At 42.9% G+C, this 27,840-nt stretch overlaps 2 protein-coding genes across 4 annotated transcripts; both read right to left on the minus strand.

Annotated features, from left to right (window-relative positions):
• Positions 1-1,790: 1,790 nt before the first annotated feature.
• Positions 1,791-14,560, minus strand: raver1 (ribonucleoprotein, PTB-binding 1). 3 transcript variants are annotated; one of them, XM_037089814.1, is made up of 15 exons: positions 14,143-14,560; positions 13,028-13,094; positions 10,196-10,665; positions 7,732-7,923; positions 7,520-7,640; positions 7,334-7,434; positions 7,128-7,199; positions 6,681-6,759; positions 5,847-6,049; positions 5,636-5,717; positions 5,371-5,510; positions 5,114-5,185; positions 4,186-4,317; positions 3,894-3,959; positions 1,791-3,792 (listed from the first exon to the last, which is right to left on the minus strand). In XM_037089814.1, exons 1-15 carry the CDS (start codon positions 14,464-14,466, stop codon positions 3,646-3,648), a joined length of 2,268 nt encoding a protein of 755 aa, XP_036945709.1. In that variant the 5' UTR covers positions 14,467-14,560; the 3' UTR covers positions 1,791-3,645. The 3 variants fall into 3 exon arrangements, with proteins under 3 accessions (XP_036945709.1, XP_036945708.1, XP_036945707.1); XM_037089813.1 differs by lacking the exon at positions 7,128-7,199 and having other exon boundaries at positions 14,143-14,558; XM_037089812.1 differs by lacking the exon at positions 7,128-7,199 and having other exon boundaries at positions 6,681-6,762; positions 14,143-14,558.
• A 1,364-nt stretch (positions 14,561-15,924) lies between these two features.
• Positions 15,925-26,893, minus strand: tyk2 (tyrosine kinase 2). Its single transcript, XM_037089441.1, has 24 exons — positions 26,697-26,893; positions 26,035-26,231; positions 25,792-25,915; positions 24,839-24,968; positions 24,565-24,728; positions 23,913-24,291; positions 23,635-23,820; positions 22,690-22,847; positions 22,471-22,591; positions 22,195-22,378; positions 21,967-22,076; positions 21,700-21,870; positions 21,521-21,608; positions 21,124-21,251; positions 20,485-20,620; positions 19,589-19,740; positions 19,339-19,489; positions 19,159-19,250; positions 18,893-19,079; positions 18,425-18,543; positions 17,031-17,203; positions 16,828-16,945; positions 16,619-16,726; positions 15,925-16,526 (listed from the first exon to the last, which is right to left on the minus strand). The coding sequence occupies exons 2-24, from the start codon at positions 26,216-26,218 to the stop codon at positions 16,383-16,385; spliced, it is 3,507 nt and encodes a 1,168-aa protein (XP_036945336.1). The 5' UTR covers positions 26,219-26,231; positions 26,697-26,893; the 3' UTR covers positions 15,925-16,382.
• Between the last annotated feature and the right edge of the window lie 947 nt (positions 26,894-27,840).

The raw sequence follows: 27,840 nt of genomic DNA on the forward strand, positions 1-27,840 counted from the left end.
AAATGTGTCTGACACAGCGTCCACCGAGCCTCGGTGGATCCCTCTGAGAACTCTGGGTAGACTGGCTGCAGGTATGAGAACATATTTCAGGTGTGCCTGAAGCATTACAGACAAATATTACAGAAATAGACCCGGCGGCTGGGAGAAACACATTAATATAATGCCAGCAGGTTTAAAAAAAAATAACCCAATGTTCTCATTTCCATTGTCCTTTACAGAGTGGTGGAATTTTCCACAGTTGTGTCTCACGACATACCCAAACATGAAGTAATTCTCTTTTTTGCTGGCTGGGAGATGTCAGGGACGGTGTTAAAAAGGGAGGGTTTTGTGACCGATGTGATGCAGCTGTGTTTCTGCCCATCAGGGGAAAGCTCCATCAGCAGCTCGGCTCCTTGAGGCTCGGCGGGACCACAAGAATAACAGCTAATCAAAACCTTTCACCGTGATGGCTGCTGAGAGGAAGATGAGCTCTCTTCACTGCCTCTTACCCCCTGGCATCTCAGTCTGAAGGGTGAGGGACGGTAATACAAAGGGCTTAGACCTGCCACACGGCCAATCATCTGGGCAGATGACTTTGAAACTCAATTTCTGCCTGATAAGAGCTCAATTGACCCGTCATCACCGTCGGGCTCTGCTGAACAGAGAGGCTGAACAGACTGACCCAAGTTTGTTTTAACATAGTTTTAAGGTATTGATTTTTAAGGTGCTGAATTTGATTTTTAATTAAATATTACTGTCAGCCGCCTCTGTATACAGACTTATCAGAGTGAAAGGTGTTTTCACGCCCTTCTCAGTTTGACAATGTTTTTATTCTTCGAGAAACCTGTTGTCAGCCGACAGAGCTGATAACCGACTGACTGAGTTTGTTGTGAAATAATTTTTAATTCAGGCAAATCATCCGCTCAGCAAGAACCCACTTAACATTCACACAGGTCACATCCATAGCAACGCCACGCTGATAAGAGTCTGGGGCTCGTGGCATCTGTCCAAAAACATCTTGTAGCTGAAGCACAAAGGGGAAGAGTCGTACGTGGCCACTGAGGAGGCACGGTTGATTATTATCAGGCATGAAATTCATCAGGAAACACTTTTTGCACGGTAATTGTCAGCCTCCAACAAAAGGAGAGATCTGGAGGTCAAGATTGGACTTTTATTAGCAGATACTTGGATGCTTCCTCCCTTGTTTGATTCATGTTTTCTCCCTGCCGTTCCTCAACATCGGTCTGAAATGTGGACGAGGGCTGTTTCTGTGTGGTTAGTGATCCAGGAGAGCAAAACATCAGCTGGCCGTGCATGTCAGTCGATTGGAAAGACGTGAATAACTTGCTCTCATTAGTGATATAATGAGCTGCAATGTGATATAACCACCGCTGTGTGCCTCTAAATGTTGCCTCAAGCGTCACAGAAGGTTTACCTTTTCTACATGTCAGCAGCAAAGATACGACTTAAACGTTTCAGCACGTGAAGATCACTTGCATCACCCTGCTCTCAACCACACGTACAGATTTGATTGGGCTCTTTACTCAATAGTTTTACTTTTTAAAGTGATCATTTTTAAAATGGTTTAAAACAAGTCCCCATCTACTTTGTTGTCTTTTTACCCAAATGACTGAACTTTCATTCTGAGGTGAACTTTTCCTTTAAAGTGTCGGACAAAAGAGCCTGTCCCAAGGAACCAGTTCAATGATAATGGTAAAATACATCATGTCATATTAACCCCAAAAACAAAATGCAGGTATCAGTGAACTACAGCTTGTGTTTTGTTTTTAAATGATGACTTTACAATCAGGTGAGTTTAAATAACATTTACTTGCTCACGTCACACACATACAGAGACAACCATGGCGGTACAGATGAGAAGATAGCAGTCGATCAAAAAAATAAAAATAATTAAAATGGATGATGGTCAAACAGTACAGCTGCATCTCTAAGTCTATACACAACATGAGCAGTCTGCTGTGGCGCCACTCTCATCACATCAGCTTTCAAAAACATACAGGCAAACAACAAAAAAACATGAGAGAGAGAGAAGCAGCAAATTCATTCAAAACACCAGACCAGAGGCAGGTATGAGGAAAAGAAGAAAACAAAAGATTCGGACTCCGAAAAATGATCAAGCTTAAACTATATACACAGCAAATAAACACAGAAATGGTAAATGTAGATGGAAGCCAACACAGGGCAGGATGATATTCACAGAGAACACTGTTAAGGCTCGAGTGTAGCTGCATTTCCTAGCAGAAGTCAGAGGTAATGGGTTTTCACAATCAAACTGTCAACCAGATAATTATTCAAAAAAAAAAAAAAAACACAACATAGACAGTCATGTCACTGACCAATCACCTGCCACGAGCTTCCATTAGCACCCCCAGACAGATTTAACTCCCACCAGTACTGGAAAAACTGAGGACAGGCCGCGTCCATCCCTCCAGCTGCCGTCTACTCATCGAGAGAAGTCAAGCCTCTGAGAGAAGAGAGATGGTTAATGTTCCCGTATTCACCATCTGCTGGCAGCTTGAGAGACGGCACGCAGCACATGTCCACCGCCCGCCCGCACCCACCCAACGCAACCATCGAGGTGTTGTGTTTAGACTCAAGACATTCAAAAATTGACACAGAACTTCACATAAACACAGAAAATATTCAACTCATGGACAATATGAGTGAGAGAAGACATAATGGCATCTTATACAGAGGTGAGAACAGGTGAGGGCTGTGACCTGTGCCCTCCAAGTGCATCACTCAACAACCAGTGTAGAGAACAGACCGAACAAGCTGGAGGGTGTAGATGACGAGAAAAACAGTATGGCACAGAATGGTAAAAAAAAAGAAAAAAAAAAAGTTTCACCATCATAACACAAACACACACACACACAGGCAGGTACACACAGCTGTCATTGGTGGATGGAAAGCTGAATGTTAACCAATGAGGAGAGGCCTGATCCAGAAATAGAGTCAAACAGCAAAATCTACAACCCTGTGGAAGAGAAAACAAGAAATACCACAACACAGAAACACCATCTCAAACAAACTACTGAACTTCACAAAGATTAAGAAGGCGGTGTTAAAAATAAAAAGTAGCGCCTTTGGAATTAAGCTTGTTTTATACTATGCAAGTCCCTTTGCCTGGAATTGTGGACAGCATCACTGTAGTGAGATGTCAAACATACAAAGCAGCCTGAGGCCGCCACTGAAACCTGGTCAAACTATCTGTAGCTCTGCTGATACACCACACTCAACACAGGAATAATAATAAAAAAAAAATGCTCAAGAGAAAAAAAGACTTCATTTGCTAATTAACCATTTCTTTTCCTCACTGTACAGCTTTTTCAACAGGAAATTAAAATTCAAATAAAAAATAAAGTAAAAACTTAATTTACCAACACACTAAAATCATATATATACACACACAAACAGAAAAAAAAAAAAAAAAAACAACCACCAAAAATTCCCATAGAGTGAAACAACTGTCCAGATGGCAACAGGCTGCACTCCCCAGCGCCCTCCAGGGGTCGATCACAGGAGTACACAAGAGACAAATCCAAGGACCACCAAGCCCAAGTTCATTAGAGGAGACCGGAGGAGGTGCCTTTGTGTCCTGGCTGTTGAAATGCTACTCCTGCAGCGAGAAGCATTCAGCTGCTTCTAGAAAATACGCTTCCTCTTCAGGTAGGAGTCTGCATAATGGCCACCCAGACCCTGAGAGTGCTGGCCCACGTAGCTGCCCTCGGGGCTCGGCTCTGGAGACGGGATCAGGCGGGAGAACACACGCTTGTGGCTACCAATGGGAGTCTGTAATTGGTAAAAAAAAATATAAAAATAAATACAATCAAACTTGATCTATTAGCAGTACATACATATATCAATAGTGAAGACTGAATTAAGTTCCTTACCTTCACTGCATTCCCCAGGCCTGGAGGGTAGTTGGTGTTGTGGCTCACAGGAGGCATTCCCACAGCCTGAGGACAAACAAACAACTCTCAGTTAGCCAGACTTCTTCTGCCGAGGCTCAAGCACTCACACAGCAACATAAATTATTGAACATGGGCTTATTCCTGGAACCTAACCCTCCATTTTTATTTCTTCTCGTCCTACCATGGTGTTTTTTGCACTGACAAGCAATCAATAGTTTGAAACCAAAACAGAGGTGGACTTCAAAAATAAAGTCCACAGCTTCAGTCGTACCCTGTTGAGCTGAGCGTTTGGGGGGCAGCTGTTCCCGGAGGCCTCGGGCCCTGAGCTGAAGTAGGACAGGGGTGGACTGGGAGGGTAACTGTAGGGAGAGAACCTCTCGCTGTAGTCCAGGTGGCGTGAGAGCTGCAGAGACAATCAAGACCACAACTGGTTTACTATCAGACAAAACGCAAATTATTTACCATCATAAAACATTTTTATATATTCCTTTTTATATTTTCTGGCTTTAAGTGTACTGTAATGCAGCCTTTAATGTTATTTTTAAATTAATTTTATCTACTAAAATCAGGGCCCTACCAAATGCTCAATTTTAGTAAAAAAAAAAAAAAATTAAAAAAAATCCTGATTCCTCAAGTGTGAAATATACAAAATACAAAATATACATAACAGAATACTAAAACAGTAAACCTAAATGTGAATTTAATCATTTTGATTGGTGCATATCGGTTAACATACGTTGACACCAATATATTTGTTGCCATTGGCTAATATCTCCGGATAATAACAGGCTACCTGATATATCGGTCAGGCTCCATCTAAAACTGTGATATTTCATCAAATCACTTCATTCTACATGTCTCAATTTTACAGTTTGCTCAATCCACAGCCTGCCTGTAAAAAAAAACAAATCCTGTGCTCTTCTGGGCAACAGGAAAGCCAGAAATGACTGGTTGGGTGGAGCTTTTGCATAACCACGATTCAGTGAGTCAAGATGAACTGCGTGAGGGGGAGGCAGGTGCCAGGAAGAGATCGCAAGAGGGTTTCAAAGTTAAAACACTAATATAATGAAAATATTGATGCCTGGCACCAGTGTTTCAGTAATGCATCACAAGAGGAAGTGATACAATATGTTGGTGCATCGATCTCTTCTCCTACCACTGATGCTTACACAGTCTCGAAATGGTTGACTTAACACTACCTGCTGACCGAATCCTGCCAAGGCCCCGGTATCGAGGTTCTCCTGCTGTTCATACAAGTGGGACAAGGGATCCTGAGGAGAAACACCAGACAGGATCACATCATACAGCCTACTGAATCACAGCTGCATTGTAAATTAATCAGGTCGCCATCTAGTTGGGCAGAACTAATCAAAAGGATCAAACTTAAACAAAAAATAAATAAATAAACAAATAAAACATCTTTCTACAGACAAAGCAGTGGATATCTGGTGGTTACCTGGTGAAGTGGAGGATATTCTGGGCTGTAGGAGTCCTGGTAGCGCAGGTTGTAGTTTGGCTGTATGCTCTGGTGAGTGTGCTGGTTGGACACATTGCTTAGTGTTGGCCTCTTCCTATAGGGGTGAGGCCTGCAGCTCCCTGCAGAAGAATTAAGTAGACAGACATCACATGCTGGAATACATTTACTTAAGTGGATGCAGCAAACGAAAACAGAATGTCAAGTAGGAAAATTAGAACCCCGCAGTGCAAACACAGCATCTTACCTGAGGGAAAAACATTGTTGACATTGAGGAAGGCACCCTGAGGAAGGTTCACATCTTTGGGGGGATCTCCTAGTATGGATACCTGGCAGGAGGGGAAAAGGTGACTCACTTTTGCCATCGGAGAGAAGAAACTCATTTACACTTTGGTAGAAAGGCTGCACAGGAGTAACGCAGGCAGAAAGCATATTATGCAAATTACATGGGGACTCACCCCTTGTGCGGTGAGGCCATCTGCCCCCATCATGCTGCCCATCAGGGGCATGGAGATGCCCTGCAGGGTGGGAGAGGAAGTCTGGGGGAAGGAGCACGCTGCTGTGGGAGACTCCTGCTCTCTTGCCAGGGATCTGCCAAGTGGCACCGGCTTTAGGGGGTTTAGAGGATCCGTCTGAAGGCCGAGACCTGGGACGACACCACCTAGGGGAATAAGATGGAGGCATGTTTGTAAATTACACAATTTATCAAATATTTAATCCAATTTGCTACATGCAAAAAAAAACAAAAAAAAAAAACAAGCACTTTCAAGGTACCTAAACCAAAAAAAGTTATCATCCAAATCCCTACTACAATGAAATGACTATAGATACAGAACACTGTATACACACACACACACACACACTACAGAGGACATGTACGTATGTATTCTGAGAACAGATGGTTGCCCTCATGACGCCTGGTTTAAAGATGGAGCAACTCAAAACAGAAAAGAAAAACATTTTCATTTTGGCGTTCATGTCAGTCAGTCAGTCAATCTAGTCTGCTCATCTGGAACAATGACTACAGACTTAATTTCAGATGTTAAGATTTTTTGATTAAATGAGTGGGTATGTAGATAAAAACGCGGGATTATGTTGAAAAATCATATTCGTCACATCAGAGCCATGGTTAAAATTAAAGCTAATTATACAGCTGTGGAGCTCAAACAAAACATTTAGGAAAACCAGGATAAACAAGCAGAGAGGGCTACAGATGTTTTGCGTCATAAGCAAAGCAAAGACATGCAGTTTGTGGCTCGAGGAGCTACGGCTGGAGCGGGCGGATGCCAAACCTTGGGGCAGGTCTCCGAGCAGATGGACTCCCTGCTGGCCAGGCAGAGTGGCCAGAGGATTCTCCCCAATGAGTCCTGCCTGCTGGCCAAAAACAGAGAGCAGAGTTCAGAGTCACAAGAGGGTCACACAGCCGGCGTCGACACTCGAGCAGCGAAAGACTGCAGAACAACACGAGCACACTTAATTAAGGCTTACTCACCACGTATGAAATTACGTCCTTACAGAGCACTTTTTTTTTTGTGCACAATGGAGTAGCGCACCTACCACATCACTCAGCACCACTCAAAAGTACACTCCACACACGCACACAAAAACAAAACTCACCCTTTCCTTACCTACCCTGGCATTGGGTTTTGTTTTTTTTTTTTATTTTTTAAATCACCAATCACAGAAAAAAAAAAGTGACCACATCACACACTGACAGCCAAAACACAAAGATCACTCACACAAGGCACGAGAGGGTTTTCTTTATTGTGCAGCACCTGAGCCCAAAGGAGATGATTTCCCAGAAAGGCTTGCTAATGGTTAATAGGGAAAGAGCAGAGAGTAGGGGGGGGGAAGTGTGTGTGAGTAGAAGAGGATGAATCAAAAAACAGGCTGGGTGGTAAAGAGGCATGAGCCAAGGAAAAAAAGGCAGAAAAGGTGGTGGTACCTGCTGGGCCTTGGCCTGGTTCTGAAGGAGCATCTGGAGCAGGGCGGCAGAGAGGGCGGGGTTGGCCAGCAGGGGCACTGTGGGGGCTGCCCCGAGGAGGCCTGCACACAAAGAGAACATCAAGATCCACAGCACCAGAACAAATCTTACATTTAAGCCATTAAGAGCTGGGGAGAGCCTCCTCACCTTGTTTGTGTCCCTGTGACAGTGGGTTGAACAGCATCTTGAGGGTGGCGGGGTTGTTGAGGCCTGTAAGTATCTGCATGGCCGTGGGATCAGGGAGGAGACCTTTACCCCTATTCACCGCCTTGTAGGGAGAGGCGACAAGACAGCCAATCAGCACAAGTGCAAGTGACAAATTAAATCGTGAATGAAGTGTATCAGGTTGACTTAAGTACCATGGTTTGAGCAGCAATCAGCGCAGCCAACATGCTTCTTCCAGGAGGGCCAGGGGCACAGAAGGACACCCTTATGTGTGTCCCACCCAACAGCCTGCCATCGGTGAGTCGCTGTGCCTCTTCGGCCGTCTCAGCTGTGGCAAACTCCAACACCGCAAACCGGCGAAAACTTCCGTCTTGTCCCTGAGCCAACTGCAGAGAGGAAAAAAGAAAGGAAAAAAAACAAAAAAAAAAACACAAAAAAAAACACAGCTGTTCAAGTCACAAAGATGCACAATTACCGGAGTTCTGTTGCCAATAAATGCAGCACACAGACACATGGTCTCTGTGGTCATGGCTGCCTGGTTATAGGTCTGTGGTTACACGCTGGATGTTCAGCACACCAGAGCAGCAGTCTTTAGTCGATCAGTAGAAAATTAGTTGTCACCTATTTTGGGAATTGATTAAATAATTTGATGTGCCAGAAATGTCGAACATTTGTTGGTCCTAGATTTATTTATTTATTTATTTATTTATTTATTTATTTATTTATTTAACAGGATTTCCTGTTTTTTCATGTCGTTCATGAGGAGTCTTTGCTTCTTTAGTCTGACCAACAGTCCAAAACCAAATGTGCAGATTGCACCTTGTGAAAAAAATGCTCATCACAATTTCTCAGAACCCAATTTTGACATTGCATGCATTTATGTATTTTATGGATGAAATGATTAATTGTGAAAATAATCTGCAGATTAAACAATAATGAAAATAACTGACTGCCTCACCGCACACGTGAGCAAAACATCTAGAAGCACGTTTATGTTGTAAATACCCTGAAATGTACCAGAATCTCAGCTCAAAGCAAATTAAAAGTGATACTGATAATCTCCCAAAAAAAAGAAGTTTTGTTTATTAGTAACAGTGATTCCTCCAACAGGTGGCAGGTAGGAAACTCTGTAGCACTGACAGGTTCTCACATAGCAGCCTCTCATTTAAGCCTCAGGTAATTAACACTTCCTCCATGTTCTAAAAATTAAATGTGTAATTTTTGGAAAGTCTTTGGGTGTAACAGAGGACTGAAACTCACAGAGAGTTTGGCAAACTTAACTTTACCAACAGCTTTATATTCCCCCTGAGAAAAGCTCCAGATCAAAACTGAAAACTTTGTATAAAAAAAAAAAAACAAAAACAAAAAAAAACAAACACTAAATCTCATGTTTACAATTACTAATAGATAAGTACCATTCTGCTGACCATATTGCCTTTAAATGCCCTTTACTCACCATCAGTCACTAGATGTGGCTTCATGATTTAATAGAACCAGGTTTCAACATTTCATAAGCGGGCCAGTTCTATCTTGTTAAATCTAGTGCTGGGAAACTACAAAGTTTCCATTAAATCATCACATGAGCCGTAATCATCGCTGCCTTTTGCCACAATTGCTTAAAAACCCTGGAACCAGCAGAAACATACCACCATGCGTGCTGTGCTAAAAGGACATCCCTCTCTCTCATTCCAGAAAAGCCGACTGAATGACACCACCTGGGGATGTCAGGTGGTCATCACCATAGAAACCAGCAATGCTCATCGCTATAGAAACTTTGAGTGGCCACAGGAAAACTGGGGTAAAGGTGAAAGGTACTGAAAAATCAAATATGGAGAGCAGTTTCTGCCATCTGTAAACCTTCAGTGTCAATACTGCTATCTAACAATAAGGCAGACATGGCAGCACGAACCTGGCACCATGAACCTGGCAACGTGAACCTGGCAACGGCCAGAGCAAATCAAACATGAGCTCGCAGATTCCCAGGCTGTGCAACACACACACAGTCACCAATATCAAAAAGCTCTCTGAAGTCTGGTTAGTATGGCCTTGCATAGCATAAATCAACAGTGTCTACACACAGACATTGTGTTTACAAAGAGCTGTGACTACAGCTGGGAGGTTGTATTCTGCTTGGAAGTCGGTGCTCAAAGAAAAGCACCATAAGGCTGAAAATAATGAGTGGTTTCAAAATCCATTAATTGGCAAGTATTTTTTCAATGAATCCTTTGATCGGCTGAAGAAAACTAACTGGAAAATACTGTCTGACCTACAGTCAAAATGTTTTAAAATAAATCAATTTGTCACGATGTCAAACTGACAAGTCAACCTGTGACTTCGGCCTTCAAATAATACTGCAATCTCTTTAGTACACATTATGCATCTTGGTATTTTGGAATTTCTTCAAAATCACTTCTTAAATGTTAAAACTGGCAACAAAGTATCACGATATTTTTGATGATATACCCACATAATACATACTGAGACATTATTGTAAAGATTACTATTGGTTCTAAAATATTAAATACACTAAAAGACTGGCTCAGAATACTTGGCAATTCAGTTTTTGACCGATCAACTAATTAATTAATGGAATATTACAGCTTTAAAGTTACGTTAATTATTCTTGTTTCACATGTGTCTGTGTGGGGCGAATCTAACCTGGCAGAAGACCGGCGCATGGGTGTCAGCCAGGGCGTTGCGGAGGTCTTGGGCTGTCAGCAGGCTCGGGGGCAAGCGGTCCACGCACAGACATTTAGAGTGCAGCAGTGGGTATGTGAGGGAGCCCACCTCAGTCCAGTGGACATACAGCATGCGGGAGCCCAGCTGCTTTCCCAGCAGCTCCGACTTGGCCCGGGCAGCAGAGTCCTTCTTCATGTACTCTACGAAGCCGTAGCCCTTGGAATGCCCCGTGGTGGCGCTGTACACCAGAAAACAGCGCTCCAGGTTACCGAAGGGGCGCACAAGCTCCTCAAACTGCTGCTGGGTGAAAGCACAGGGCAGGTTGGCGATGCACAGCAGAGCATCTGTTGGCTGCAGCTGCACAGAGATCTCCCTGTCCCGCAGCACATGCTGGTGGAAGTCTTTGATGGCACACTGCGCCTGTTCCCCATTCAGCAGCGTCACAAATGCTGAGGGTGGAAGAGAGACCAACACAGTTAAGTGTACAGTGAGGGACTGACAATTGTACAGTCAGCATTCAGAGGAAGATATTTCCATACACTGCAGGTCTCAGGTAGCAAACTTTGGTTGTGACAACATTTCTCCTTCAGCAGGTCTGATAAAAGTCAACACTGGTGGCACAAAGTCACCACAAACCGGCTTTCATGTTCCTGCAATATTTCCCTTACTGAGATTACAATGGTTGTCATAGCAGCTGAAAAGAATCAGAAAGGCACTTCATCTGACTGAGCATCGTGATGATGGCTAAAAAGTCACATCTGGGCCTGAATGTCATCGCACCTGCTTTCAGAATGTAACAATGTGGACGTCTGTTGTTCAAGTGCAGAAAGGTCAAGCGAAAATCCCGTTAGCCATGGTTTTGAAGCCAACTACATTTTGTATGAATGGCCCTTTAAAAATTTGACTGGTTATCTTCCACAACAGCGCGGCATTCACCGTGCACACCCAGAATTCACCATCTGTCTTGTCCATTTTTCTGGCAGCACATCATTTTGAATCACTTACTGGTTGAATATTACAGAGCTAGTCAATGTGTAAAAACATTTTGAATGCATAGTTTAAGCTGATGTTTCTGTTTTCGACCCATCAGTTTGCCTGATAAATCAGCTTTGACACTTCTAAAAGCACTCTGATCTTTCATGCACTCACAACAAAAACAAACAAATTCCCCTGAATTAAGACACAGCTCACATTTTAGGGATATACAAGGTTGATGCACCCATTTTGGTATTTTAATTGCAGAAACCAGTCCGCTCGACGCATACAAAATGTTTATCAGTGACAAGTTTCACCACTTGCCAATAGAACAGAGCAGTAACTGATGACTATATGCATGGATGTCCTGAGAACATCACGACTACGTAAAAAAAGACTGCTGAATTTTCGGGAACAGATGCTGACACCGATATCAAGGAGTGAAAATTACATTATTGATACTGTTGGTATAAAGAATATATGCTGTATAAAACACATGCCATGCAGAAATCCTTCAAATCTAGTTATCAAAGACATGGCACATAGATAACCATGCAATGGTAAACTCGTAACCTTTATTGTACAAAATGACATCAGTCCACTGAAACCATGAATGACACTGGGAATATTATAAACTACAAATGATCAAAATCACCGTTTTCTGCAATAAAAAGTTTTCATATCAGACAAAATATTTGCTGATCCTGATTTATCAGTGGGGCTCTATGAACTACATGTGCTAACTTAACAGCACTTTGCTTGTATCAAGCATTTCTGTCATGCACTCTGGCCTTATCACTTCACCCCCTAAAACCTGAACCAGTAGATAAGTGTCAACATTGGTCAGACGAAAAATCTCACTGGAATTTTTTTATTTTTTTAGGATAACCAGATAACGTTTCTTACAGCAGCAGCTTATCATCTTCACCAGAGCTGCCAGAGTTAGCACAGTGTTGTGCACAACACTGATTCAGTCACACCCCCACACAGCTTTAACACAAACCAGCACAAAACAACAGGGACATAATTTTGTGGGATTTAGTTATAGTTATACGCAGGGGTGCAGCGACACATCGGCTGAACTTTGGTATCGGCCGATAACCACCTTGTTGAATCCCATCAGCATACAAGAAGAAACCCACCGATAGCGGCTGTGACACACCAGTTCAGCACCGGCATATTCATGAGCCACTAGCTCACGACATCCCAGCATCTGCTGAAAACCTCTCATCACTGAGTGGGTAGAGTTTTGATGTAACCTTACTTAAAAATGAGTACAACTTACCCTGTATTCTTTCAAAGACACTGTATTGTGTGGCTAATAAAACTACATTTATTTCATATTTTTTGATCATCAAGATTTATTTGATTCCCTGGCACAAAAGGAAGGAAAAACATGAAATAAAAAACATCAGTATTGGACAAGATATTCATAACCGCCTCATCCCCAGTGCAGGACAGATAGTCACCGCTCTTGATGAAATACTGGAGCACATAAATGTAGGTGAAAATATTTTAATGAAAAAAGGGCTCCAGGAGCTTTTGTTCAGCATTTTCATTAGAGTCAAGAACCCTTTACTTTTCATGAACACAGTCATTCAATTTGTGAAGCCCTCATCATTTAGACTTTAGCAAATAGTGAAATTCAGACGCCCGAGTTGTCTAGAACCTTGAAAGAGAACCTTCTCTGTGAACACAGCCCTTCAGATTGTAAAGAAGTGTGTCCTCAAGATTGTAGCAAACAGTGAACTGCTCTAAATGCAGAAAACATCAGTCCTTAATGCACCTTCCAAGTTTGCTTGCTAAAATGACTGATGGACGTGCAGTTAGACCAACCTGTGCCCTTGTACTTGTCAACAAAGCAGTACTTCAAGTCATAGTTTCCCAAGAGCTCATGGACCTCCTGTGAAAATAAAGAGAAAGGAAAAAGACAATAATTACATCCACTCACTCATATTCATCCTCTCATTGCACTGAAACCCTATCATATGATACATAAACCAAATTACTTTTTAACTTGTAGATTTTGCCATTCATTGATTATGGATTGCTTAAATGGTGATCACATAATTAACTAATTCATGTCCACTGGGAAACTAGCAACAAGTGCACCTGTGGAGGGGGCGGGGGGGTGAATAACGGACCCATTGTTGCCGGAGAAATTGTTCTGCGCTGCTTTTGACATTCACAAACAAATGGCGATGCTGTCTAGCATTTTCTGAAACGTTTTGTCTCCACACCTTCCACCTTTTGTTATACTGCAACTCAAATCTCGAACTACCACTACGCAGCACCCCTCCTCCCCCACCCCTCTCAGTGTGAACAATGGTACCGCCCGCAGGCCCAGAGCTCCCACGAGTCAGGCACGTTCCCAAAAAAAAAAAAAAAAAAAATGTGGCATCATGAGTAAAATCACTGCCTTGTTGATACAACCGAAAAAAACCTAACAGATGGGCTCCTGAAAAAGTTCCAGCGCACCTTGTAAAACTAAATTAAAGAGCATCATCACTGACAGTTTGGGCTCGGAGGCCTCAACACTGACAGAAAACACGAATATTAAAGCGACCAAACTGCCACCTTCGAGGCCGGACTCGCAGGTCACACAGGCCCACAGATGACCATTATTGACAGTCATCTGTCCACCTGACAGTTAACCTAAACCGCGTTTGTCGGCGAACCCAGATAAATTAAAAAACACAATATCAACGGTGCTCAATATCACCCAAAGAACACTGTGGTGGCTTTTAGTTGAAACAGTTGTACTTTGTAAAAACAGGCACAAAAAAAAAACGTTGCATCAACCGAAGTTTGGGGCAGCTAACGAGTTAAATGGCTAGCAGGCTAGCATATAGGTTGCATGGCATGCGTAACGGAGCTAGGCTAGGGTTAGCCAAACGGACCAATCAATCAATCAGTCAATCAATCAATCCAACGATATACCAACGATGTACCTGGTTGCTGACGTCGGAGGGCAGATTTTTTATGATAATCTTTCTACGGTTGTAAAACTCCCGTCGAGTTCTCTCTAAGCGGCTCTCTATCTCTTCGGGGCTCAGTGATGTCAAGTCCTCGTCGACCCTCCGCTGACACTCGCGTTCCGATGTCGAGTCCTCATCCCCGGGCTCGAGTTCGGGATGCCGGCGGTCTCCGGGCATCCAGTTTTCGTGATCGGCACCGAGGTCGTAATTTTCGTGAAGCGGGCGAGAGGCGAAAGTGAGTCCTGTGTCCGTGCTCTCATCTCTGGCAGCTGTGCTAACAGACACGGCGGCCGCCATCACTCTGTTTGGTGGAAGTTTTGTCGGACTGGGTTCTCACTGGGATTTGAGCAGTTTAAACAATACACACATGGCCCCAGCGTCGCTTCTGATTGGACGAGACGGGGACGCATTCTCCATGACTACGACGTAAGGGAGCGTGGGGGCGGGGCTACGACTGTTGTCTGCATTCTACTCCAAACTGGATTTAAATAGTACCGATTCCTCAAAAACAGTGGGGGCGGAGGGCAAATACCTTATGTCAGGGGTTCCCCAGATGACAGCCCAGTTTAAAAAAAAAAAAAGTAATAAAAAGACGTTTGTACAGTTTTTTGTTTTTTTTTTACTCTATGCTATAAGCAAGTTGGATTTGATATTAAAAAATGTGGACTATATGGGTGATTAAACAGCTATTAAACATTCCTGGATGACACCACCATCAGAATCAGACACTAGATAAACTATACAGACACAGGACACATGCACACATCTATAAATGCATTGAGCCATATGCATCACTTTATTAATCATGTTTATGTTGGTTTTGAGCTTGTGAGGTATTAGTGTATTTATTTGGATTTGTCCTCCTGTCATGGTTTTCCTGTTAAGTGTGTTTTGTATGATAAAGGCCCAGCCTTTCAGCCATTTCTGCTGGAATAAACAGAGGAATCACACAAAAATGTGATTATGTATACATCCATATATCTTTCTGGTCTTAGCCTTGGATGTAGAGGGGCTGATGTTTATTGTGAAGTTACAGAAACCCTAAACTGGACTGTGGTAGCCTGTCTCAGCTGATTGATCAGTCTGTGCTGTTATTAAAGAATATAGAGACATAGTCACTGGTCTCTGGCAGTGGAGCACGCCTGATCCTCCAGGTCATGAAAGGGACTCAAGGGTCCAGTAATAAAGCTATAAATGTAACGTGTTTATTGCTCAGTGGAGACAGTAAGTCTTGTGTTCCCACACTGTTACAGCACCATAGTATGTAAGCAGTCTCTGCCAATGTTAATAACCCTGGGCATGTTCAGCGATACGTTCCTCATATTAGCCTTTGGCCCTTTCCTTCAAACACATGATGAGATGCTTGCAGCAGATCTGCTGTGTTGACAGTGTGGTAGGCTGAATAATTTAGTCCAATCTCAGCACAGCAGTGTTCTTGTGGATGTTTGCTGCTCTCTGCACCAAGATCACGGGTGCATTAATTATGAAGACCTGGACCGGTGTGGTGAAGTCCTTGCTTTAATTTTGCTCGAGCTTTCTTACATAGTGGAACATTAACATGGAGCTTAACACTGTAGGACTTAACAGGGGAAAGACCTTTCAATGGATCTGTGACCTGCTTGTGACTTCTTATGTATGAGAGAGTAAGCTGCGCTTTGTTGAATATCGGACGTTTAGTGACACGGATCTGAAATCGCACATCATGTAAGAACATTTTCATACTTTTTGACATCAATCTATTTCCAGCTTTCATGAAAGGGTATGTTAGAAATGGTTTATTAGATTTTATATTTGTTATTTTTGGTTTATACAAAATCAACATATACTCAAAAAGTTTACAAAACTTAAACATTAAGTGAAACAGTAATCTCCCAACCTTACAGAAATTCTTAATACTTAATGTGATATATGCAAATCTATACTTTTTTTTTTTTTATAAGACAAAAGCTGACACTGACTGCTCAAGGTACCACCGTTCTACTCATCAGCCAAGACAAAGATGCACTGATTGAGTTTATCATTGTAACCGTATAACATATTAGAGGACAGAAGTGTGCTTATGTTAAAAACAAACCAGAAGTATAAAGACATCTATGTAAATGGAGGCGGCAGGCATTGCACAGCAGCAGACACATTACTGGCTACACTGTGATATACGGTTGCCATGGTAGCAAAGTGATGAGATGTAGTCGAGTAGATCTTCACAGTTCTGATCAGCAGATCTGAGCCAAAGAAAAGTTTATATTAGAGTGACAGTCGAAAGTTCGCCGAATACCCTCGAACTTCTCAATGAGGGATCTGAATGTTGGTCGTTGCCTCGGATCTGCAGCCCAACACTGCTCCATTAACATCTTCACCTGTTGGTTAAAAAAAAAAAAAAAAGAGATCATAAAAATATCAGGCCGCTCATTTAGCCAACAAAGTGTCAGTTATTTGCATGTAACAGTACCTCTGGTGGGCAGTCTTTGGGACATGGCAAGCGCTTATTTCTCTCCAGCAGTTTGATGAGTTCCATCACAGTCATCGGTCCCTTGGTTTCCATCATTTCCTTGAACTTCTACACAAAAGAACACAGAAGAGTACACTGTACATTTAACCCTTTCACATGAAAATATGTGCAAGGTTTGATCTTCTTATAAGAGGCCAGAAATGACGTACCATTAGTGGGTTTTTGCGCGGGTCACAGCGCGTCAGGATCTCATACAATGTAACGCCAAAGGACCAAACGTCAGAGGAGAAGGAAAATTTATTCTCCTTCAAGCATTCAATGGCGTACCTATGCAGTACAAAAAACACTATTTAGTGGCTCAAGTCAACGAACAAAGCACTGAGTCACACTGTAAAGTGCTGCAGGAACTCACCAGAACACCGGGCTGTCCCCATGCTCACGGACACGGTAGTAGATCTCACCTTCAGGGATGTATTTCGTCAGGCCAAAGTCTCCGATCTTTACCAAACTGTCACTGTCAACTAAGACATTGCGGGCAGCGAGGTCTCGATGAACGTATCTCTTAGAGTGCAAGTACTCCATACCCTTTAAAAGACAACAACAGAAATAAAAGATGGATATAATTAGTAAGAGGGGGCAAAATGTGGATTTAAAGTTTCACGTTTAAACTTCAATTGTCAATAAAAATTTAAATGATGTCAGATTTCAGGAATGTCTACTCCTGTAGTAAATGGGGTTGAGCAATGTTAGCAGCATATGTTACTATTGCTGCTGTGGCTTAGTACGCTCTGAAGGCTGGATGCCAGTACTGTTGTCGGACTTCTAGCCCACTGTATTCAGGGCACCTTTCTCTATGTTCTTTTGTGTTTTGTACAATGCCTTCCTCAAATCCAATTGCCCTCCAGGGACAAAAGTTGAAGTTGAGGGCTCTAGGGATGACAATGTCCATCTGTCTGAACTGTAATGAATGTCGGTACTAGGGGTGTCACGATTCTCCAAATGCTCGACTCGATTCAATTTTCGATTCTCAGATCACGGTTTGATTCGATTTTTGATTTTCACTATAATTATTTTAAAGCACAGGTTGCTATGCCATTTTTAGACTAGACTTTTAAGCAATATAATATCTGACCAGGGAGCGTGCATACGTGCAGACAGCGACTGAATGGGAGGGGAAGGAGAGGCGAAAGGAGTAGCAGGAGTAGTGACAGCGATAAAGTGTACAATACAGGTTGCTTCTTGACTGTGAATAAAGACAATAGCTCCCAGGTATTATTTCCTGAAACAGCTAAAAAGTGAAAGGGGGTTCACCCCGAAGGTAAACACAAACTTCGGCCCCGCAGGAAATCGTCTCCCCTGCGCTTCCTGACCACAGTCCGGGAGCCGAACAGGAATGGTGTCACGCCATGCTGTGGTTTGGCTGGCTGTAGCTAAGTTAGAGGAGGTTGATTTGCAGCACGTGTGTTTTTTTCCACTTGGCAAGCCAACCGGACGTGACATGGGTGTGTGACGCCATCGATGATCCAATTTTTTTAAATGCGAAGTTCGAGATTGTGACTTAATTTCGGTCGATTTAGATTTAAAATCGAAATCGTGACACTCTTAGTTGGTACACACTAGGAGTATCATAATACCATGGGTGATTTAGACTTTTCATCTAAACTGCAATTTGTCCATTACTTTTCCACCAGCCTTGATCAATTAAATACACAAATCACTGGATATGTTTACAGTTTGCATACAGCACCAGGAATACTGTGCAGTCCAGTGGAAATGTACATGATGAGCACAAACTACAGAACTCACCTCACAGATCTGCTGAGCAAACATCAGGCACTGGGGCATGCTCAGTTTATGTTTGGGAAGGTAATCCTTCAGGCTCCCCTTAGGAAGGTACTCCATTATCAGCTGCACCACTTGTCCTCCTGTCAATGCAAAGTGCAACAGTGCTTTAATCATCCTACTTCAATTGCGTTTTAAAGGCAAGAAATCACCCGTTGCCTATCCTGGTGGTTAAGGCACTGTGGTGCTCGGCACGTTGTGTGTTGAAATCTCAAAATATTGACATACAATGGACACAGTCTCACACTTCGTATAGATTTTCACTATTTACCGAAAAACAGCAGGGATAAAAAATCAATTCCCTGAATCATCCACTGAGCACTGCAAGCTACAAGAGAGTATTGAGCGAGCACTGCAGACACAGCATGTTGACTTTTTTTTTCAATTTCAGTGAACATATCTGAAGCACACAGATGACAGCTGAGGACTCACCCAGTTCAGTACAACAGCCCTTGTACTTGACAATGTTGCTGTGATAAAGCGACTTCAGGATCTCAATCTCCTTCATCCAGCTCTCCACATTCCCATCCTCTTGTTTCAAAGCCTTCACTGCCACAAATTCCCCTGTGCGATCGTTGGCTGGGTCGTACAAGTAGAGAGTCACCTTTCCGAAGTGACCCTGGAGACAGAACAATGAGCAGGGTATCACTTTGTAACATACAGGATTAAAGAAAATGTTGTGACGATGCGGAACTCACCTCGCCTAAATCCTTCATCCATTTCAGGTAGCGTTTATGGAACATGCTAGGGTCTTTGTCAGGCAGATTTTCACTTGGAGATATATCAGGATCTGTGTGCAGGAAAACAAAACGCTATTAAAAAGGCACCAGGGGAGGTTGAAAGAAATACAGAAACCAAGGAGAGCAAGTAAAACCCACTTTTGATCATTATTTCTGTGAGCTTTCCGAGCACGGTGTGGAACGTAGGCCTCTCAGCAGGCTCGTAGGTCAAACACATGCTGATGAAGCTGGCCAGCTCCTGGGAGGACGGTTCAGCTAAACGGCCCTTTTGCTGATAGAAGCACTCTTTCTGTTTGGGCCAAAAGGTTCTGGTGTTACAATTGGAAGTCAGAAGGATCAACTAGGCAGGTGCAGCCTGTGGCTGTTGGAAGATAAACAAAGAGCCTACCTCAGACAACGTGCTGCCACCCATGGGAAGATCTCCGTTGTTGCAGATTTCGAGCAGCGTTGCTCCAAAACTCCACTGGTCACAATTATTGCCAATAGATTCACCTTTGTCCACACACTCAGGAGCAATCCACGGGATACGCTCGAGACGCTCTGTAGTGCAGAATAGTAATAGGTTTCCTCAATTTAAATCAATCAGCATCATGAAGAGAAATCCCATATAACAGCACAATAGTCAGTCAGTAGTAACTTGGATTTGTACTCATACAGCCAATAATGAAAGTTTGATAAAACTGAATGAATGCTCTAATTTTATAGCTTCTTCGGCTTAATCCAAGTCTTTAGGAGCCCCGTCCTAAGATCGACATCTGATCTAAAATGGTTTGGAAATACGTTATTTAAGCCCAAATCTTCACTGTAGCAAGATACACAAGAGTATGAAAACATTTAGAAAAAACTTTTTACATTTTAAAACCAGTCCCCAGCCACATCTACTGACTGAATTTTTAATTTTGGGGTCCTTTAATTAAATTACAATGGTACTACAACATAATAGTACCAACAAAGAGTCTACAAAGTTGTTTTTTTTAAATATATTTAATATTAGCAGTTGCAAATAAGGTCATCATGATATCAGGGTTTGGTTTTTTTTGCTCACAGACTTCAGCATTTCAGAAGGCCTTAAATGTCAAATTGTGAGATAAAACAGTAAAACAACAGGAAGAAGAAGTGGTCAGGTTTAGGTTTCCTGTTTCCTAAATCTGATTGAAATACGGCAGAAAGGCACACAAAACACAGCTAACCTGATGCTGACTGAGGTGGGAGATCTTCTTGTATGTTGACGTTACTTAAAGTTTGTGAGTACTAGTAAGACGTTACCAGTTTGTGAGTACTGACCTTCCCGTGAAAGGACATTCAGGGCGATTCCTGGGTCACTCAGCTTGACAAAAGGAGTGGTCCCTGGCTCCAGGCCGCGCCTCGCCACCAAGATGTTCTTGGCGCACACGTTTCCATGAACAAGTCGACTGGTCTCCTGCAACGATAAAAAACAGTCTTGGCATTAACTTTTGATTTCTTTCAAGTAAGCTGAACCCACACGATTACATCTACTGGTCACCAGGCAGAAATATACTTCCCTTGGAGCACTTATCTTAAAGTTTGTTCCGATTATAAGATAATTTAACTTCCTGCCTGCAGCTCAGAATCAAAACTTGGTGTCCAGTTCAAAAGCTGCACTTCCTGATTTAGTCAATCAGAGGACTTTACCCCAGTGGTGGAAAGCAACTGATTGCAAATGAATTACTTACTTGCACTGTGCTGTGTTTAAGTGGACACACGACAGGTGCATAATATAATGTAATCACATAATTTTAGAAAACCCTGGCCACAAAAATCATTGTCTTCATATAAGTAATAAACTGGGGAAGTTTCATGTTGATATCTATGAGTCTATATGATTTTATCATTCACCTGTCAAAGGTGACCTGAGAATTATGATAAGTGACACACAAAGAACAGAGAAGTGTTTGAACTCACAAGGTAACTCAGGGCACTGGCAAGTTGTTTTGCAACAATGAATTTCCACTGAGGAGTCACCGATGTCTTTTCTTTGCGAAGGAAAACATCCAAAGGCCCAAACTCCACATATTCTTCAACCATGATGTCTGTAAAGGTAAAAACAAGTCTGAGAGGTCCAGTCTGTGGTAACACCAACAGCAAAAAAAAAAAAAAAAAGGAAACAAGTAGCATCCTCTTAGAAACAGAACAGGGGATGTGTCAAGTTTGCATCCGCTTCATGGCTCACTTGGTATTCAAATCATGAATTCGACTATAAACACAAATCAGCAGTGTGATGGGGAAGTACGGAACAAGGAAGTCACACACCTAAGAGGAGAAGTGTGTTTTTGGAGATGGAACATGTTGGTGCTCTTACTTTCGGATCCTTTGACTGACACGCCGTGTACAAACACCAGGTGGCTGTGGGATACCTGGCTCATGAGACTCGCAGTTTCAAAAAACGCCTGAAAAAGACATAAGGAAGGAATGTTGAAAGGGTACCATATTTTTTCTTTTGAGTGTTGTGACTGTTAATGCAAAGACGACGAGGCTTACTAGTGCAATATCTTTGTGGCTTTCGTCTAGACTCTTGAGAACCACTTGGATCTCCCTGCAGTTGGCTGAGTTGTTGTTGCACTTGTCGTCCTCGTTGCCATTTCCTTCACCTTTCACCTTCAGACGTCCCAGGTAGATGTTAGTTCTGGTCCCACGGCCCAAATGCTGCCCCTGCTCATGAACACAACGCCCACTGGTCAGTCACAGAGCTGAGAGCACAAAGCTAGTCAGGTGGGAACAGATGGTCTCATGGAGGCGGCGAGTCACCTTTTTGATTTCTCCGTCCTTGATCTGGTGGAAGCGAAGGGTCGTGTTCAGGGAAAGTGGGTGAACTCCATGATCGACACCCTCCCTCTTCACCAGAAGGTTGGTTTTCTCTACACAATACCGACAAAACCCACGTCAGGAAATAATTAACCCAAAAAGCAAAGTGACTTCAAACCTCACAAGAGGATTTGGGTCTAAAGTACACACGTCCGGTAAACGTCCACAAACCTGACTGCCTTGGCAAACAGCACTTTTTGACGGTGAAGCTTTCCGAACCAGATTTGAGTACAAACGTCTTGAGGCTGTCTGTGAGCTCCTTCAAACTGGAGAATTCTTTGTCCCAGCCTTCCAGACAGAACTTCGACCCCTTGTAATGAATCCGAAACTGCTTGTGGCTTAGCGGCGATCCGTTCTATGATGCAGATACAAACACAGCAGCTGAATTTTTTTTTATCATGACCGCACTGCAATAATTTCCAGAGAGGAGCGTGGCTGTCAACTTACCTGATTTTTGTTGTTCAGGACAGCTAGGATGATGCGGTGAAAGTCGAGAGCACTCCAACGTACGAGGAAAGCGCCCTCCTCTGCTGCCATCTTTTTCAGGATCAGTGGCACAAAATCATCCCTGCAGAAACACACCAGAGTTGGGATGCGACGCACCGTGTTTCTCCACTGCTTGTTTTTGTGTTTGTACGTGCATCTCTAAGAGGACAAAAAACTCACTGCATCGGTCCGTGCAGTCCGTTTGCTTCACTCAGCAAGACCCTTGGGGGAGCCACTTCATGACAAACGTAGTGGTGGGCGTCTGCAGTCAGCCGGTAGTACCCATCGAGGAGGGAGACGAAGGAACGGGCCTCCTGGCTGGAGTTCATCTGAACCTCCTACATACACACACAGAAACACCACTATTTTACGCAGAGCTCCCACCTACAGACGCATGCAAATTCAAAACATCATACAATGCCCGAAGCTGCCAAAAGCTAAAGCTCTTATAGTCCAAAACATATAGAATAGGAGAATATATGCGAATCCAGGCACACATGCATGCTGTACAATTTAAACACTTTAAAGCATCTATAAGGAGCTTTCATTTTTGATGATTCTGGCGGCTCCTGTGAATGTTAATGTGATCTTGTTACGATTTTGGCATCTACTTTTTAAAAATACTGCCGTGAAAGAACAAGAAGGTAATGACAGATGTAATGAAAACAAACAAAAACCTTCTAGTTGCTCTGAAATGCACTATGTAACATAACACATAACTAATGTTGAGTTATAAGTCAGTTGTTACGCTGCCTACAGACTACAGAGCAGCTTCTTCCCTCAGGCTCCTCAATTCATCGTCAGCACTCCGCCATAAAAAATACTTGTACTTTTCAGGATCCGACTCCATGGGAGTCTTTTAGAATAATTATAAAGAAATAGCCGACCTTCTCGCCGATCATCTTGTTTGCTTTTGTCGGTGGTATAGAGGCATCAGTATTAAAGACTGAGGCTGTTTTGTAACCAGTAAAAAGTTCCTTCTAGTGCATTTAAAGACTTGACCAGTCTGATCAATAGCACGAGTAATAAACAGTAAATCAATTGGACTAATGTATCACAAGCGCATTTACCAACTGAATTAATGTACTGCGGCTCTAACATAAAAGGGTAAACAAGCACTCTCACCATGCAGTGATTGTCCTGAGTGCTAATGCACACATTAGCTCCAGTAATGGCTATGTGAGTTATTTCAGGGAAATCACAGAAGGAGGTCCACTTATTGGGAGTGTTCTCATTCGATTGGCTGGACTGTTGCTTTGGTCTCCTCATGTAGTTCAGAGGGTCACTCCTCAGGTAAGAGTTGGCCTGGGCCTTAGAGACAGAAAGAAGAAATTGTCCCCACACGCAGAATAACAACATGAAACAGAGTGAGACCGCGATAAGGTTGACATTTTTAGACAAACCTTCGGACCAGGCGCCTCCCTCCACTCAATCCCCTTGGTTCCAGACACCATTATTTCATGTGTGGCAGGAGCTATGTAGTTGACTTTCGAGACGCCCTGCGCATAATTGGTGTCGGAGTAAAAGCTGCTCACGACCCCGTCCTTTCTCTGCTCCAGGTGGGATACAGGGAACGTCTCTATGCCGAAACGTGGCGCCAAGTGTTCGAGAGTTGAGATGTACTTGTACATGATCTCGTGGGAGCCCAGCCGCCCTTTAGCCACAGTGTGCTGCTGGAAGGTCTTTACAAAGTCTGCAAACACCCGGCGGATCCGCAGTTTTGTCAGGAAGTTGTCATCATAAATGAGCTTGGCGAAAGACTTTGGAATGCAGCGTATGAAGCTAGAAAAAATAAAATTATAATGGCAATGGTTAGATTTGCAGAAGCTTTGGTGATCCAAGGGGGAAACTGGATTATTACAGTTGTAGAGAAGAGTTACCTAATTATGATGACACAAATACATATGTATTGTCAGAACATCCCAGGTTACAGGGACATTCTGTTACATATTTTACCCAACATTTTTCAAAATATGCAGCTGCAAACCAGTTTTCTCTTTCTTCTTGTTCCTTGTGATGAAATGTTGCTAAATGTGCTCCTTCCAGAGTAGTTACCTGACTTTTTTGGCGACATCTTGTAGGGTTTTGTCTGTTTGTACTGCCAGGTGTGAGAGGTGAAGCACAGCCATGCCCAAGCTCTCGTTTTTGAAGCGACTTAGCTCCCCCTCTGACACGATGTCTTCCATCTGCACCACTTCATTCACAAATTCATATTTAGCCTTTGGGACACGCAGGAAAACAAACAGGTTAGAAACTTAGACTACGGTGAGCACCTTAGATACATTAGCATTTACTCAGTAAACCATGGAGGTTAATGTTGAATACAAACCTGGGCGAATAAGTACTCCAGGGATGTGACTTCAAGCAGAGGAGAACCCTGAGTGTTCCCCGACTTGTGAGCATAGCGGGATACAGTTGGCTCCTTATCATTTAGTCCGTGCCAATTCCGAAAGTAAAACCTAGGTACAAGGACACCAGACGACAAACAAATGTGAACATCCACAGTGCCAGTCTGGGCCAAATATCAGTCCACAAAACATTCTTGGAGCTTCACAGCAAAGCAGCATTCTCATGAACCGCTGAAGTAGATGGGGAGCCTCGAGTCTCCTGAGATCCCAAAGTGATTGGAAAAGATGACATTTACACCCTTTTTTTAAGCTGCTAGCACTCTGGACCAGCTGTATCCAGCCATTGTATGCTTTTTTTTTTTCCCCAGCTTCCTCAGCTGTTCGGCAGACTTCTATTTTTGCTGTGACACTCGAGAAATGTTTAGCGGACTGCAGAACTTCCCCTGGCTTTGACGAGCAGACAGTGACTGAACTGTCATTTCTGGGTGAAGTGTTCCTTTAAGTCAAACCCAATATCGAGGCTACTAAATACCTCGAATGTAATAATAGCAGCTTGTGTTATTAGGTGACAGATATGGCTTTTTTTCTAGGGCTGGTACCTAGTATCTACTTTTTCTTTTACTTTATACTTCTTGGTTACTAGTTACTAGGCAGATTCAGATCATTCAGTGTTTATAGGCTTGTGATGTGTTACCACTTCGAAAATTGCACAATTTTGTGTGCAAGAATGTTGCATCAGAGCCAAAGCTGCACATTTCTAAATGAGTTTATCTTATCTGCAATCTGACAGAAAAATCACCCATACTGATGACTGGAAAAATGCTGAATATCAGTCCACCACTAATATTAACAAGCAAGTATTTGTAATTTCTAAGAGGAGATTTTTGCTACGTCTGTGCCCAGATCTGAGCCTTAATAACACTCACTGACTGACCTCATGCAGTAGTAAACGACGAGGCTGGAGTTTTCCTCTGGACTGAAGACGTGGTTGGGGCTGTACCAGCAGCGGGTCAGCGGGTTGTACAGAGCAAACAGCACATGGCACAGAGGACTTACACCTGAGGAGCAAACACTGAGGTTACACACACACACACACACATTTGCCACCTGCCACAACAAACTCAATTTAAAAGCCCTCCAGTCCAGGTCTCCTTAGGGTGTGTTGGGTCACTCTCACCTACAGCCTTTGCAGCTGAGATGCACAGCTCCTCGGCTGTGACGTCACCACCGGTGTGGGAGAAAAACCTCTCCCCATCCTGCGAGATGAACAGGTAGACATGGACGCCCGGACCCTGAGGGGGCTCGGGCTGGTCTGGGAAGGACACCTGCCTCGAACGTGACGACCAGCCACTTCTGGACATGATGGGGTCAGGCCTGACACACACACACACACACACACACACACACACACACACGAAGAGAGTGAGAGCGAGGGCATATGACTGTCAGGTTGTGGTGGCACCACGTCACGTCACGTATGATGGTCTACGTAAAAACAAGCGTAACAACACCTCCAACAGTCGGTATTTCTCATTTTGTTACTTCGGGAAAACAAGTTGGCGGGTGAAGAATTGACGTTAAATATACAGAAACAACTTAAAACACGTGACGTCACAGACGGACGTCAGGCCTTCCGGGGATTACTCCATGTTGATGTTACACAATAAATCGCAAAAACAGAAACGCGTCTGTAGTTCACCTCGTATGAGTAAAAAACACGGAGCGGCTCTGAACACGGCTCAGTGTTCCGTGCGTGTGTGTGTTTTTAAGAAAACGAGACACATAAACAAACATTACTGGAGGAATATCCCTAAAACTGAAGCCTCGTGTGAATCTTACCGTTTAACGACGACTTTTTTTTTTTTTTTGAAGATGTAGATTAACAAAAAAAAAAAAAAAAAAAAAGCTGTCACTCAGAGAAGAGCCGACAGTCAGGCTTCATCATGAACGTATTTCCCCTTCGCCCACACTGTCAGCGCTTCTCGAGACCGACGACAAGCTGCTGCTGCTGCGCTGCTTCCCGAAACCGAGCCGGTCACTCCCTCCTGCACACGCACGTACACACGGGGCTGTACACATACTTTCAAAATAAAAGTCCAAGACATCGAGGATAGCAAAGCGTGATGTAAATAGGTTGCAGGTAAACAGAATACAGAATAAAAAATACATGCAGAAAACATCATTGGTGTTTTGGAGGATTAAAGAAAACACATATTTGGTATACTCTCTGATTTTCTTAATGTTTCAATCTGCAATTCCACATCACTCTGTAATGTGATTTTATTTTGTGGGTAAAGAGAAATATGTAGAGTTGTATTAAGTCCACGAAGTCTCACTTGAGTGAAAGTGAAGGTGTGGCAGGTACACAGGAAGTCAGTCAAAGTTGTCTTTGTAATGATTTTTTGGTAAATGGTGCATTCATGTGTTCTGTATTGATTAGAATTGTCAGGATAACATTTATTCGATTGTTATATTAACAATATTGTTTTCTTTTTTGTTGCACTAAAGCAGAAAGCAAAGTTAAATACAACATACTATATGTCACAGCAGCTACATCAACTACAGTCAGCAGCAGCAGGAGGAGGATGACGAGGAATAGAAATTCCCCAGACTCCCTCAGAAAATCGCCCAATTTTGTGACTTGTTGAAGAAGAAAAAACTTTTTAAACTCAGTGAAGAGTTGTTTCCAACAAGGTCTTTATTATTTGGACATTCTTGTAAATTCGGCTTTTGTTATAGTCTTGTTTAAGCAACCTAAATCACCGCATCCATGATATCGTGTTAAAATATTACTTTGGTGAACGTAAAAGTCTCCCTTATAAATAGGGTCGTACCTAGTGTGGTATCGATTTTAAATGATCAAAAGTAAATAATACATCTATTTACTTGTATGTAAATACTGCACATTGTGGGTCAAACGATTATCAACCTTATCATATCCGATATTCAGCATTGTTCCAGTTAGCAGAATCACTGAAGTGTT

The sequence above is a fragment of the Acanthopagrus latus genome, chromosome 23 (assembly GCF_904848185.1).
Source record: "Acanthopagrus latus isolate v.2019 chromosome 23, fAcaLat1.1, whole genome shotgun sequence".
In the NCBI taxonomy this organism is placed as follows: domain Eukaryota; kingdom Metazoa; phylum Chordata; class Actinopteri; order Spariformes; family Sparidae; genus Acanthopagrus; species Acanthopagrus latus.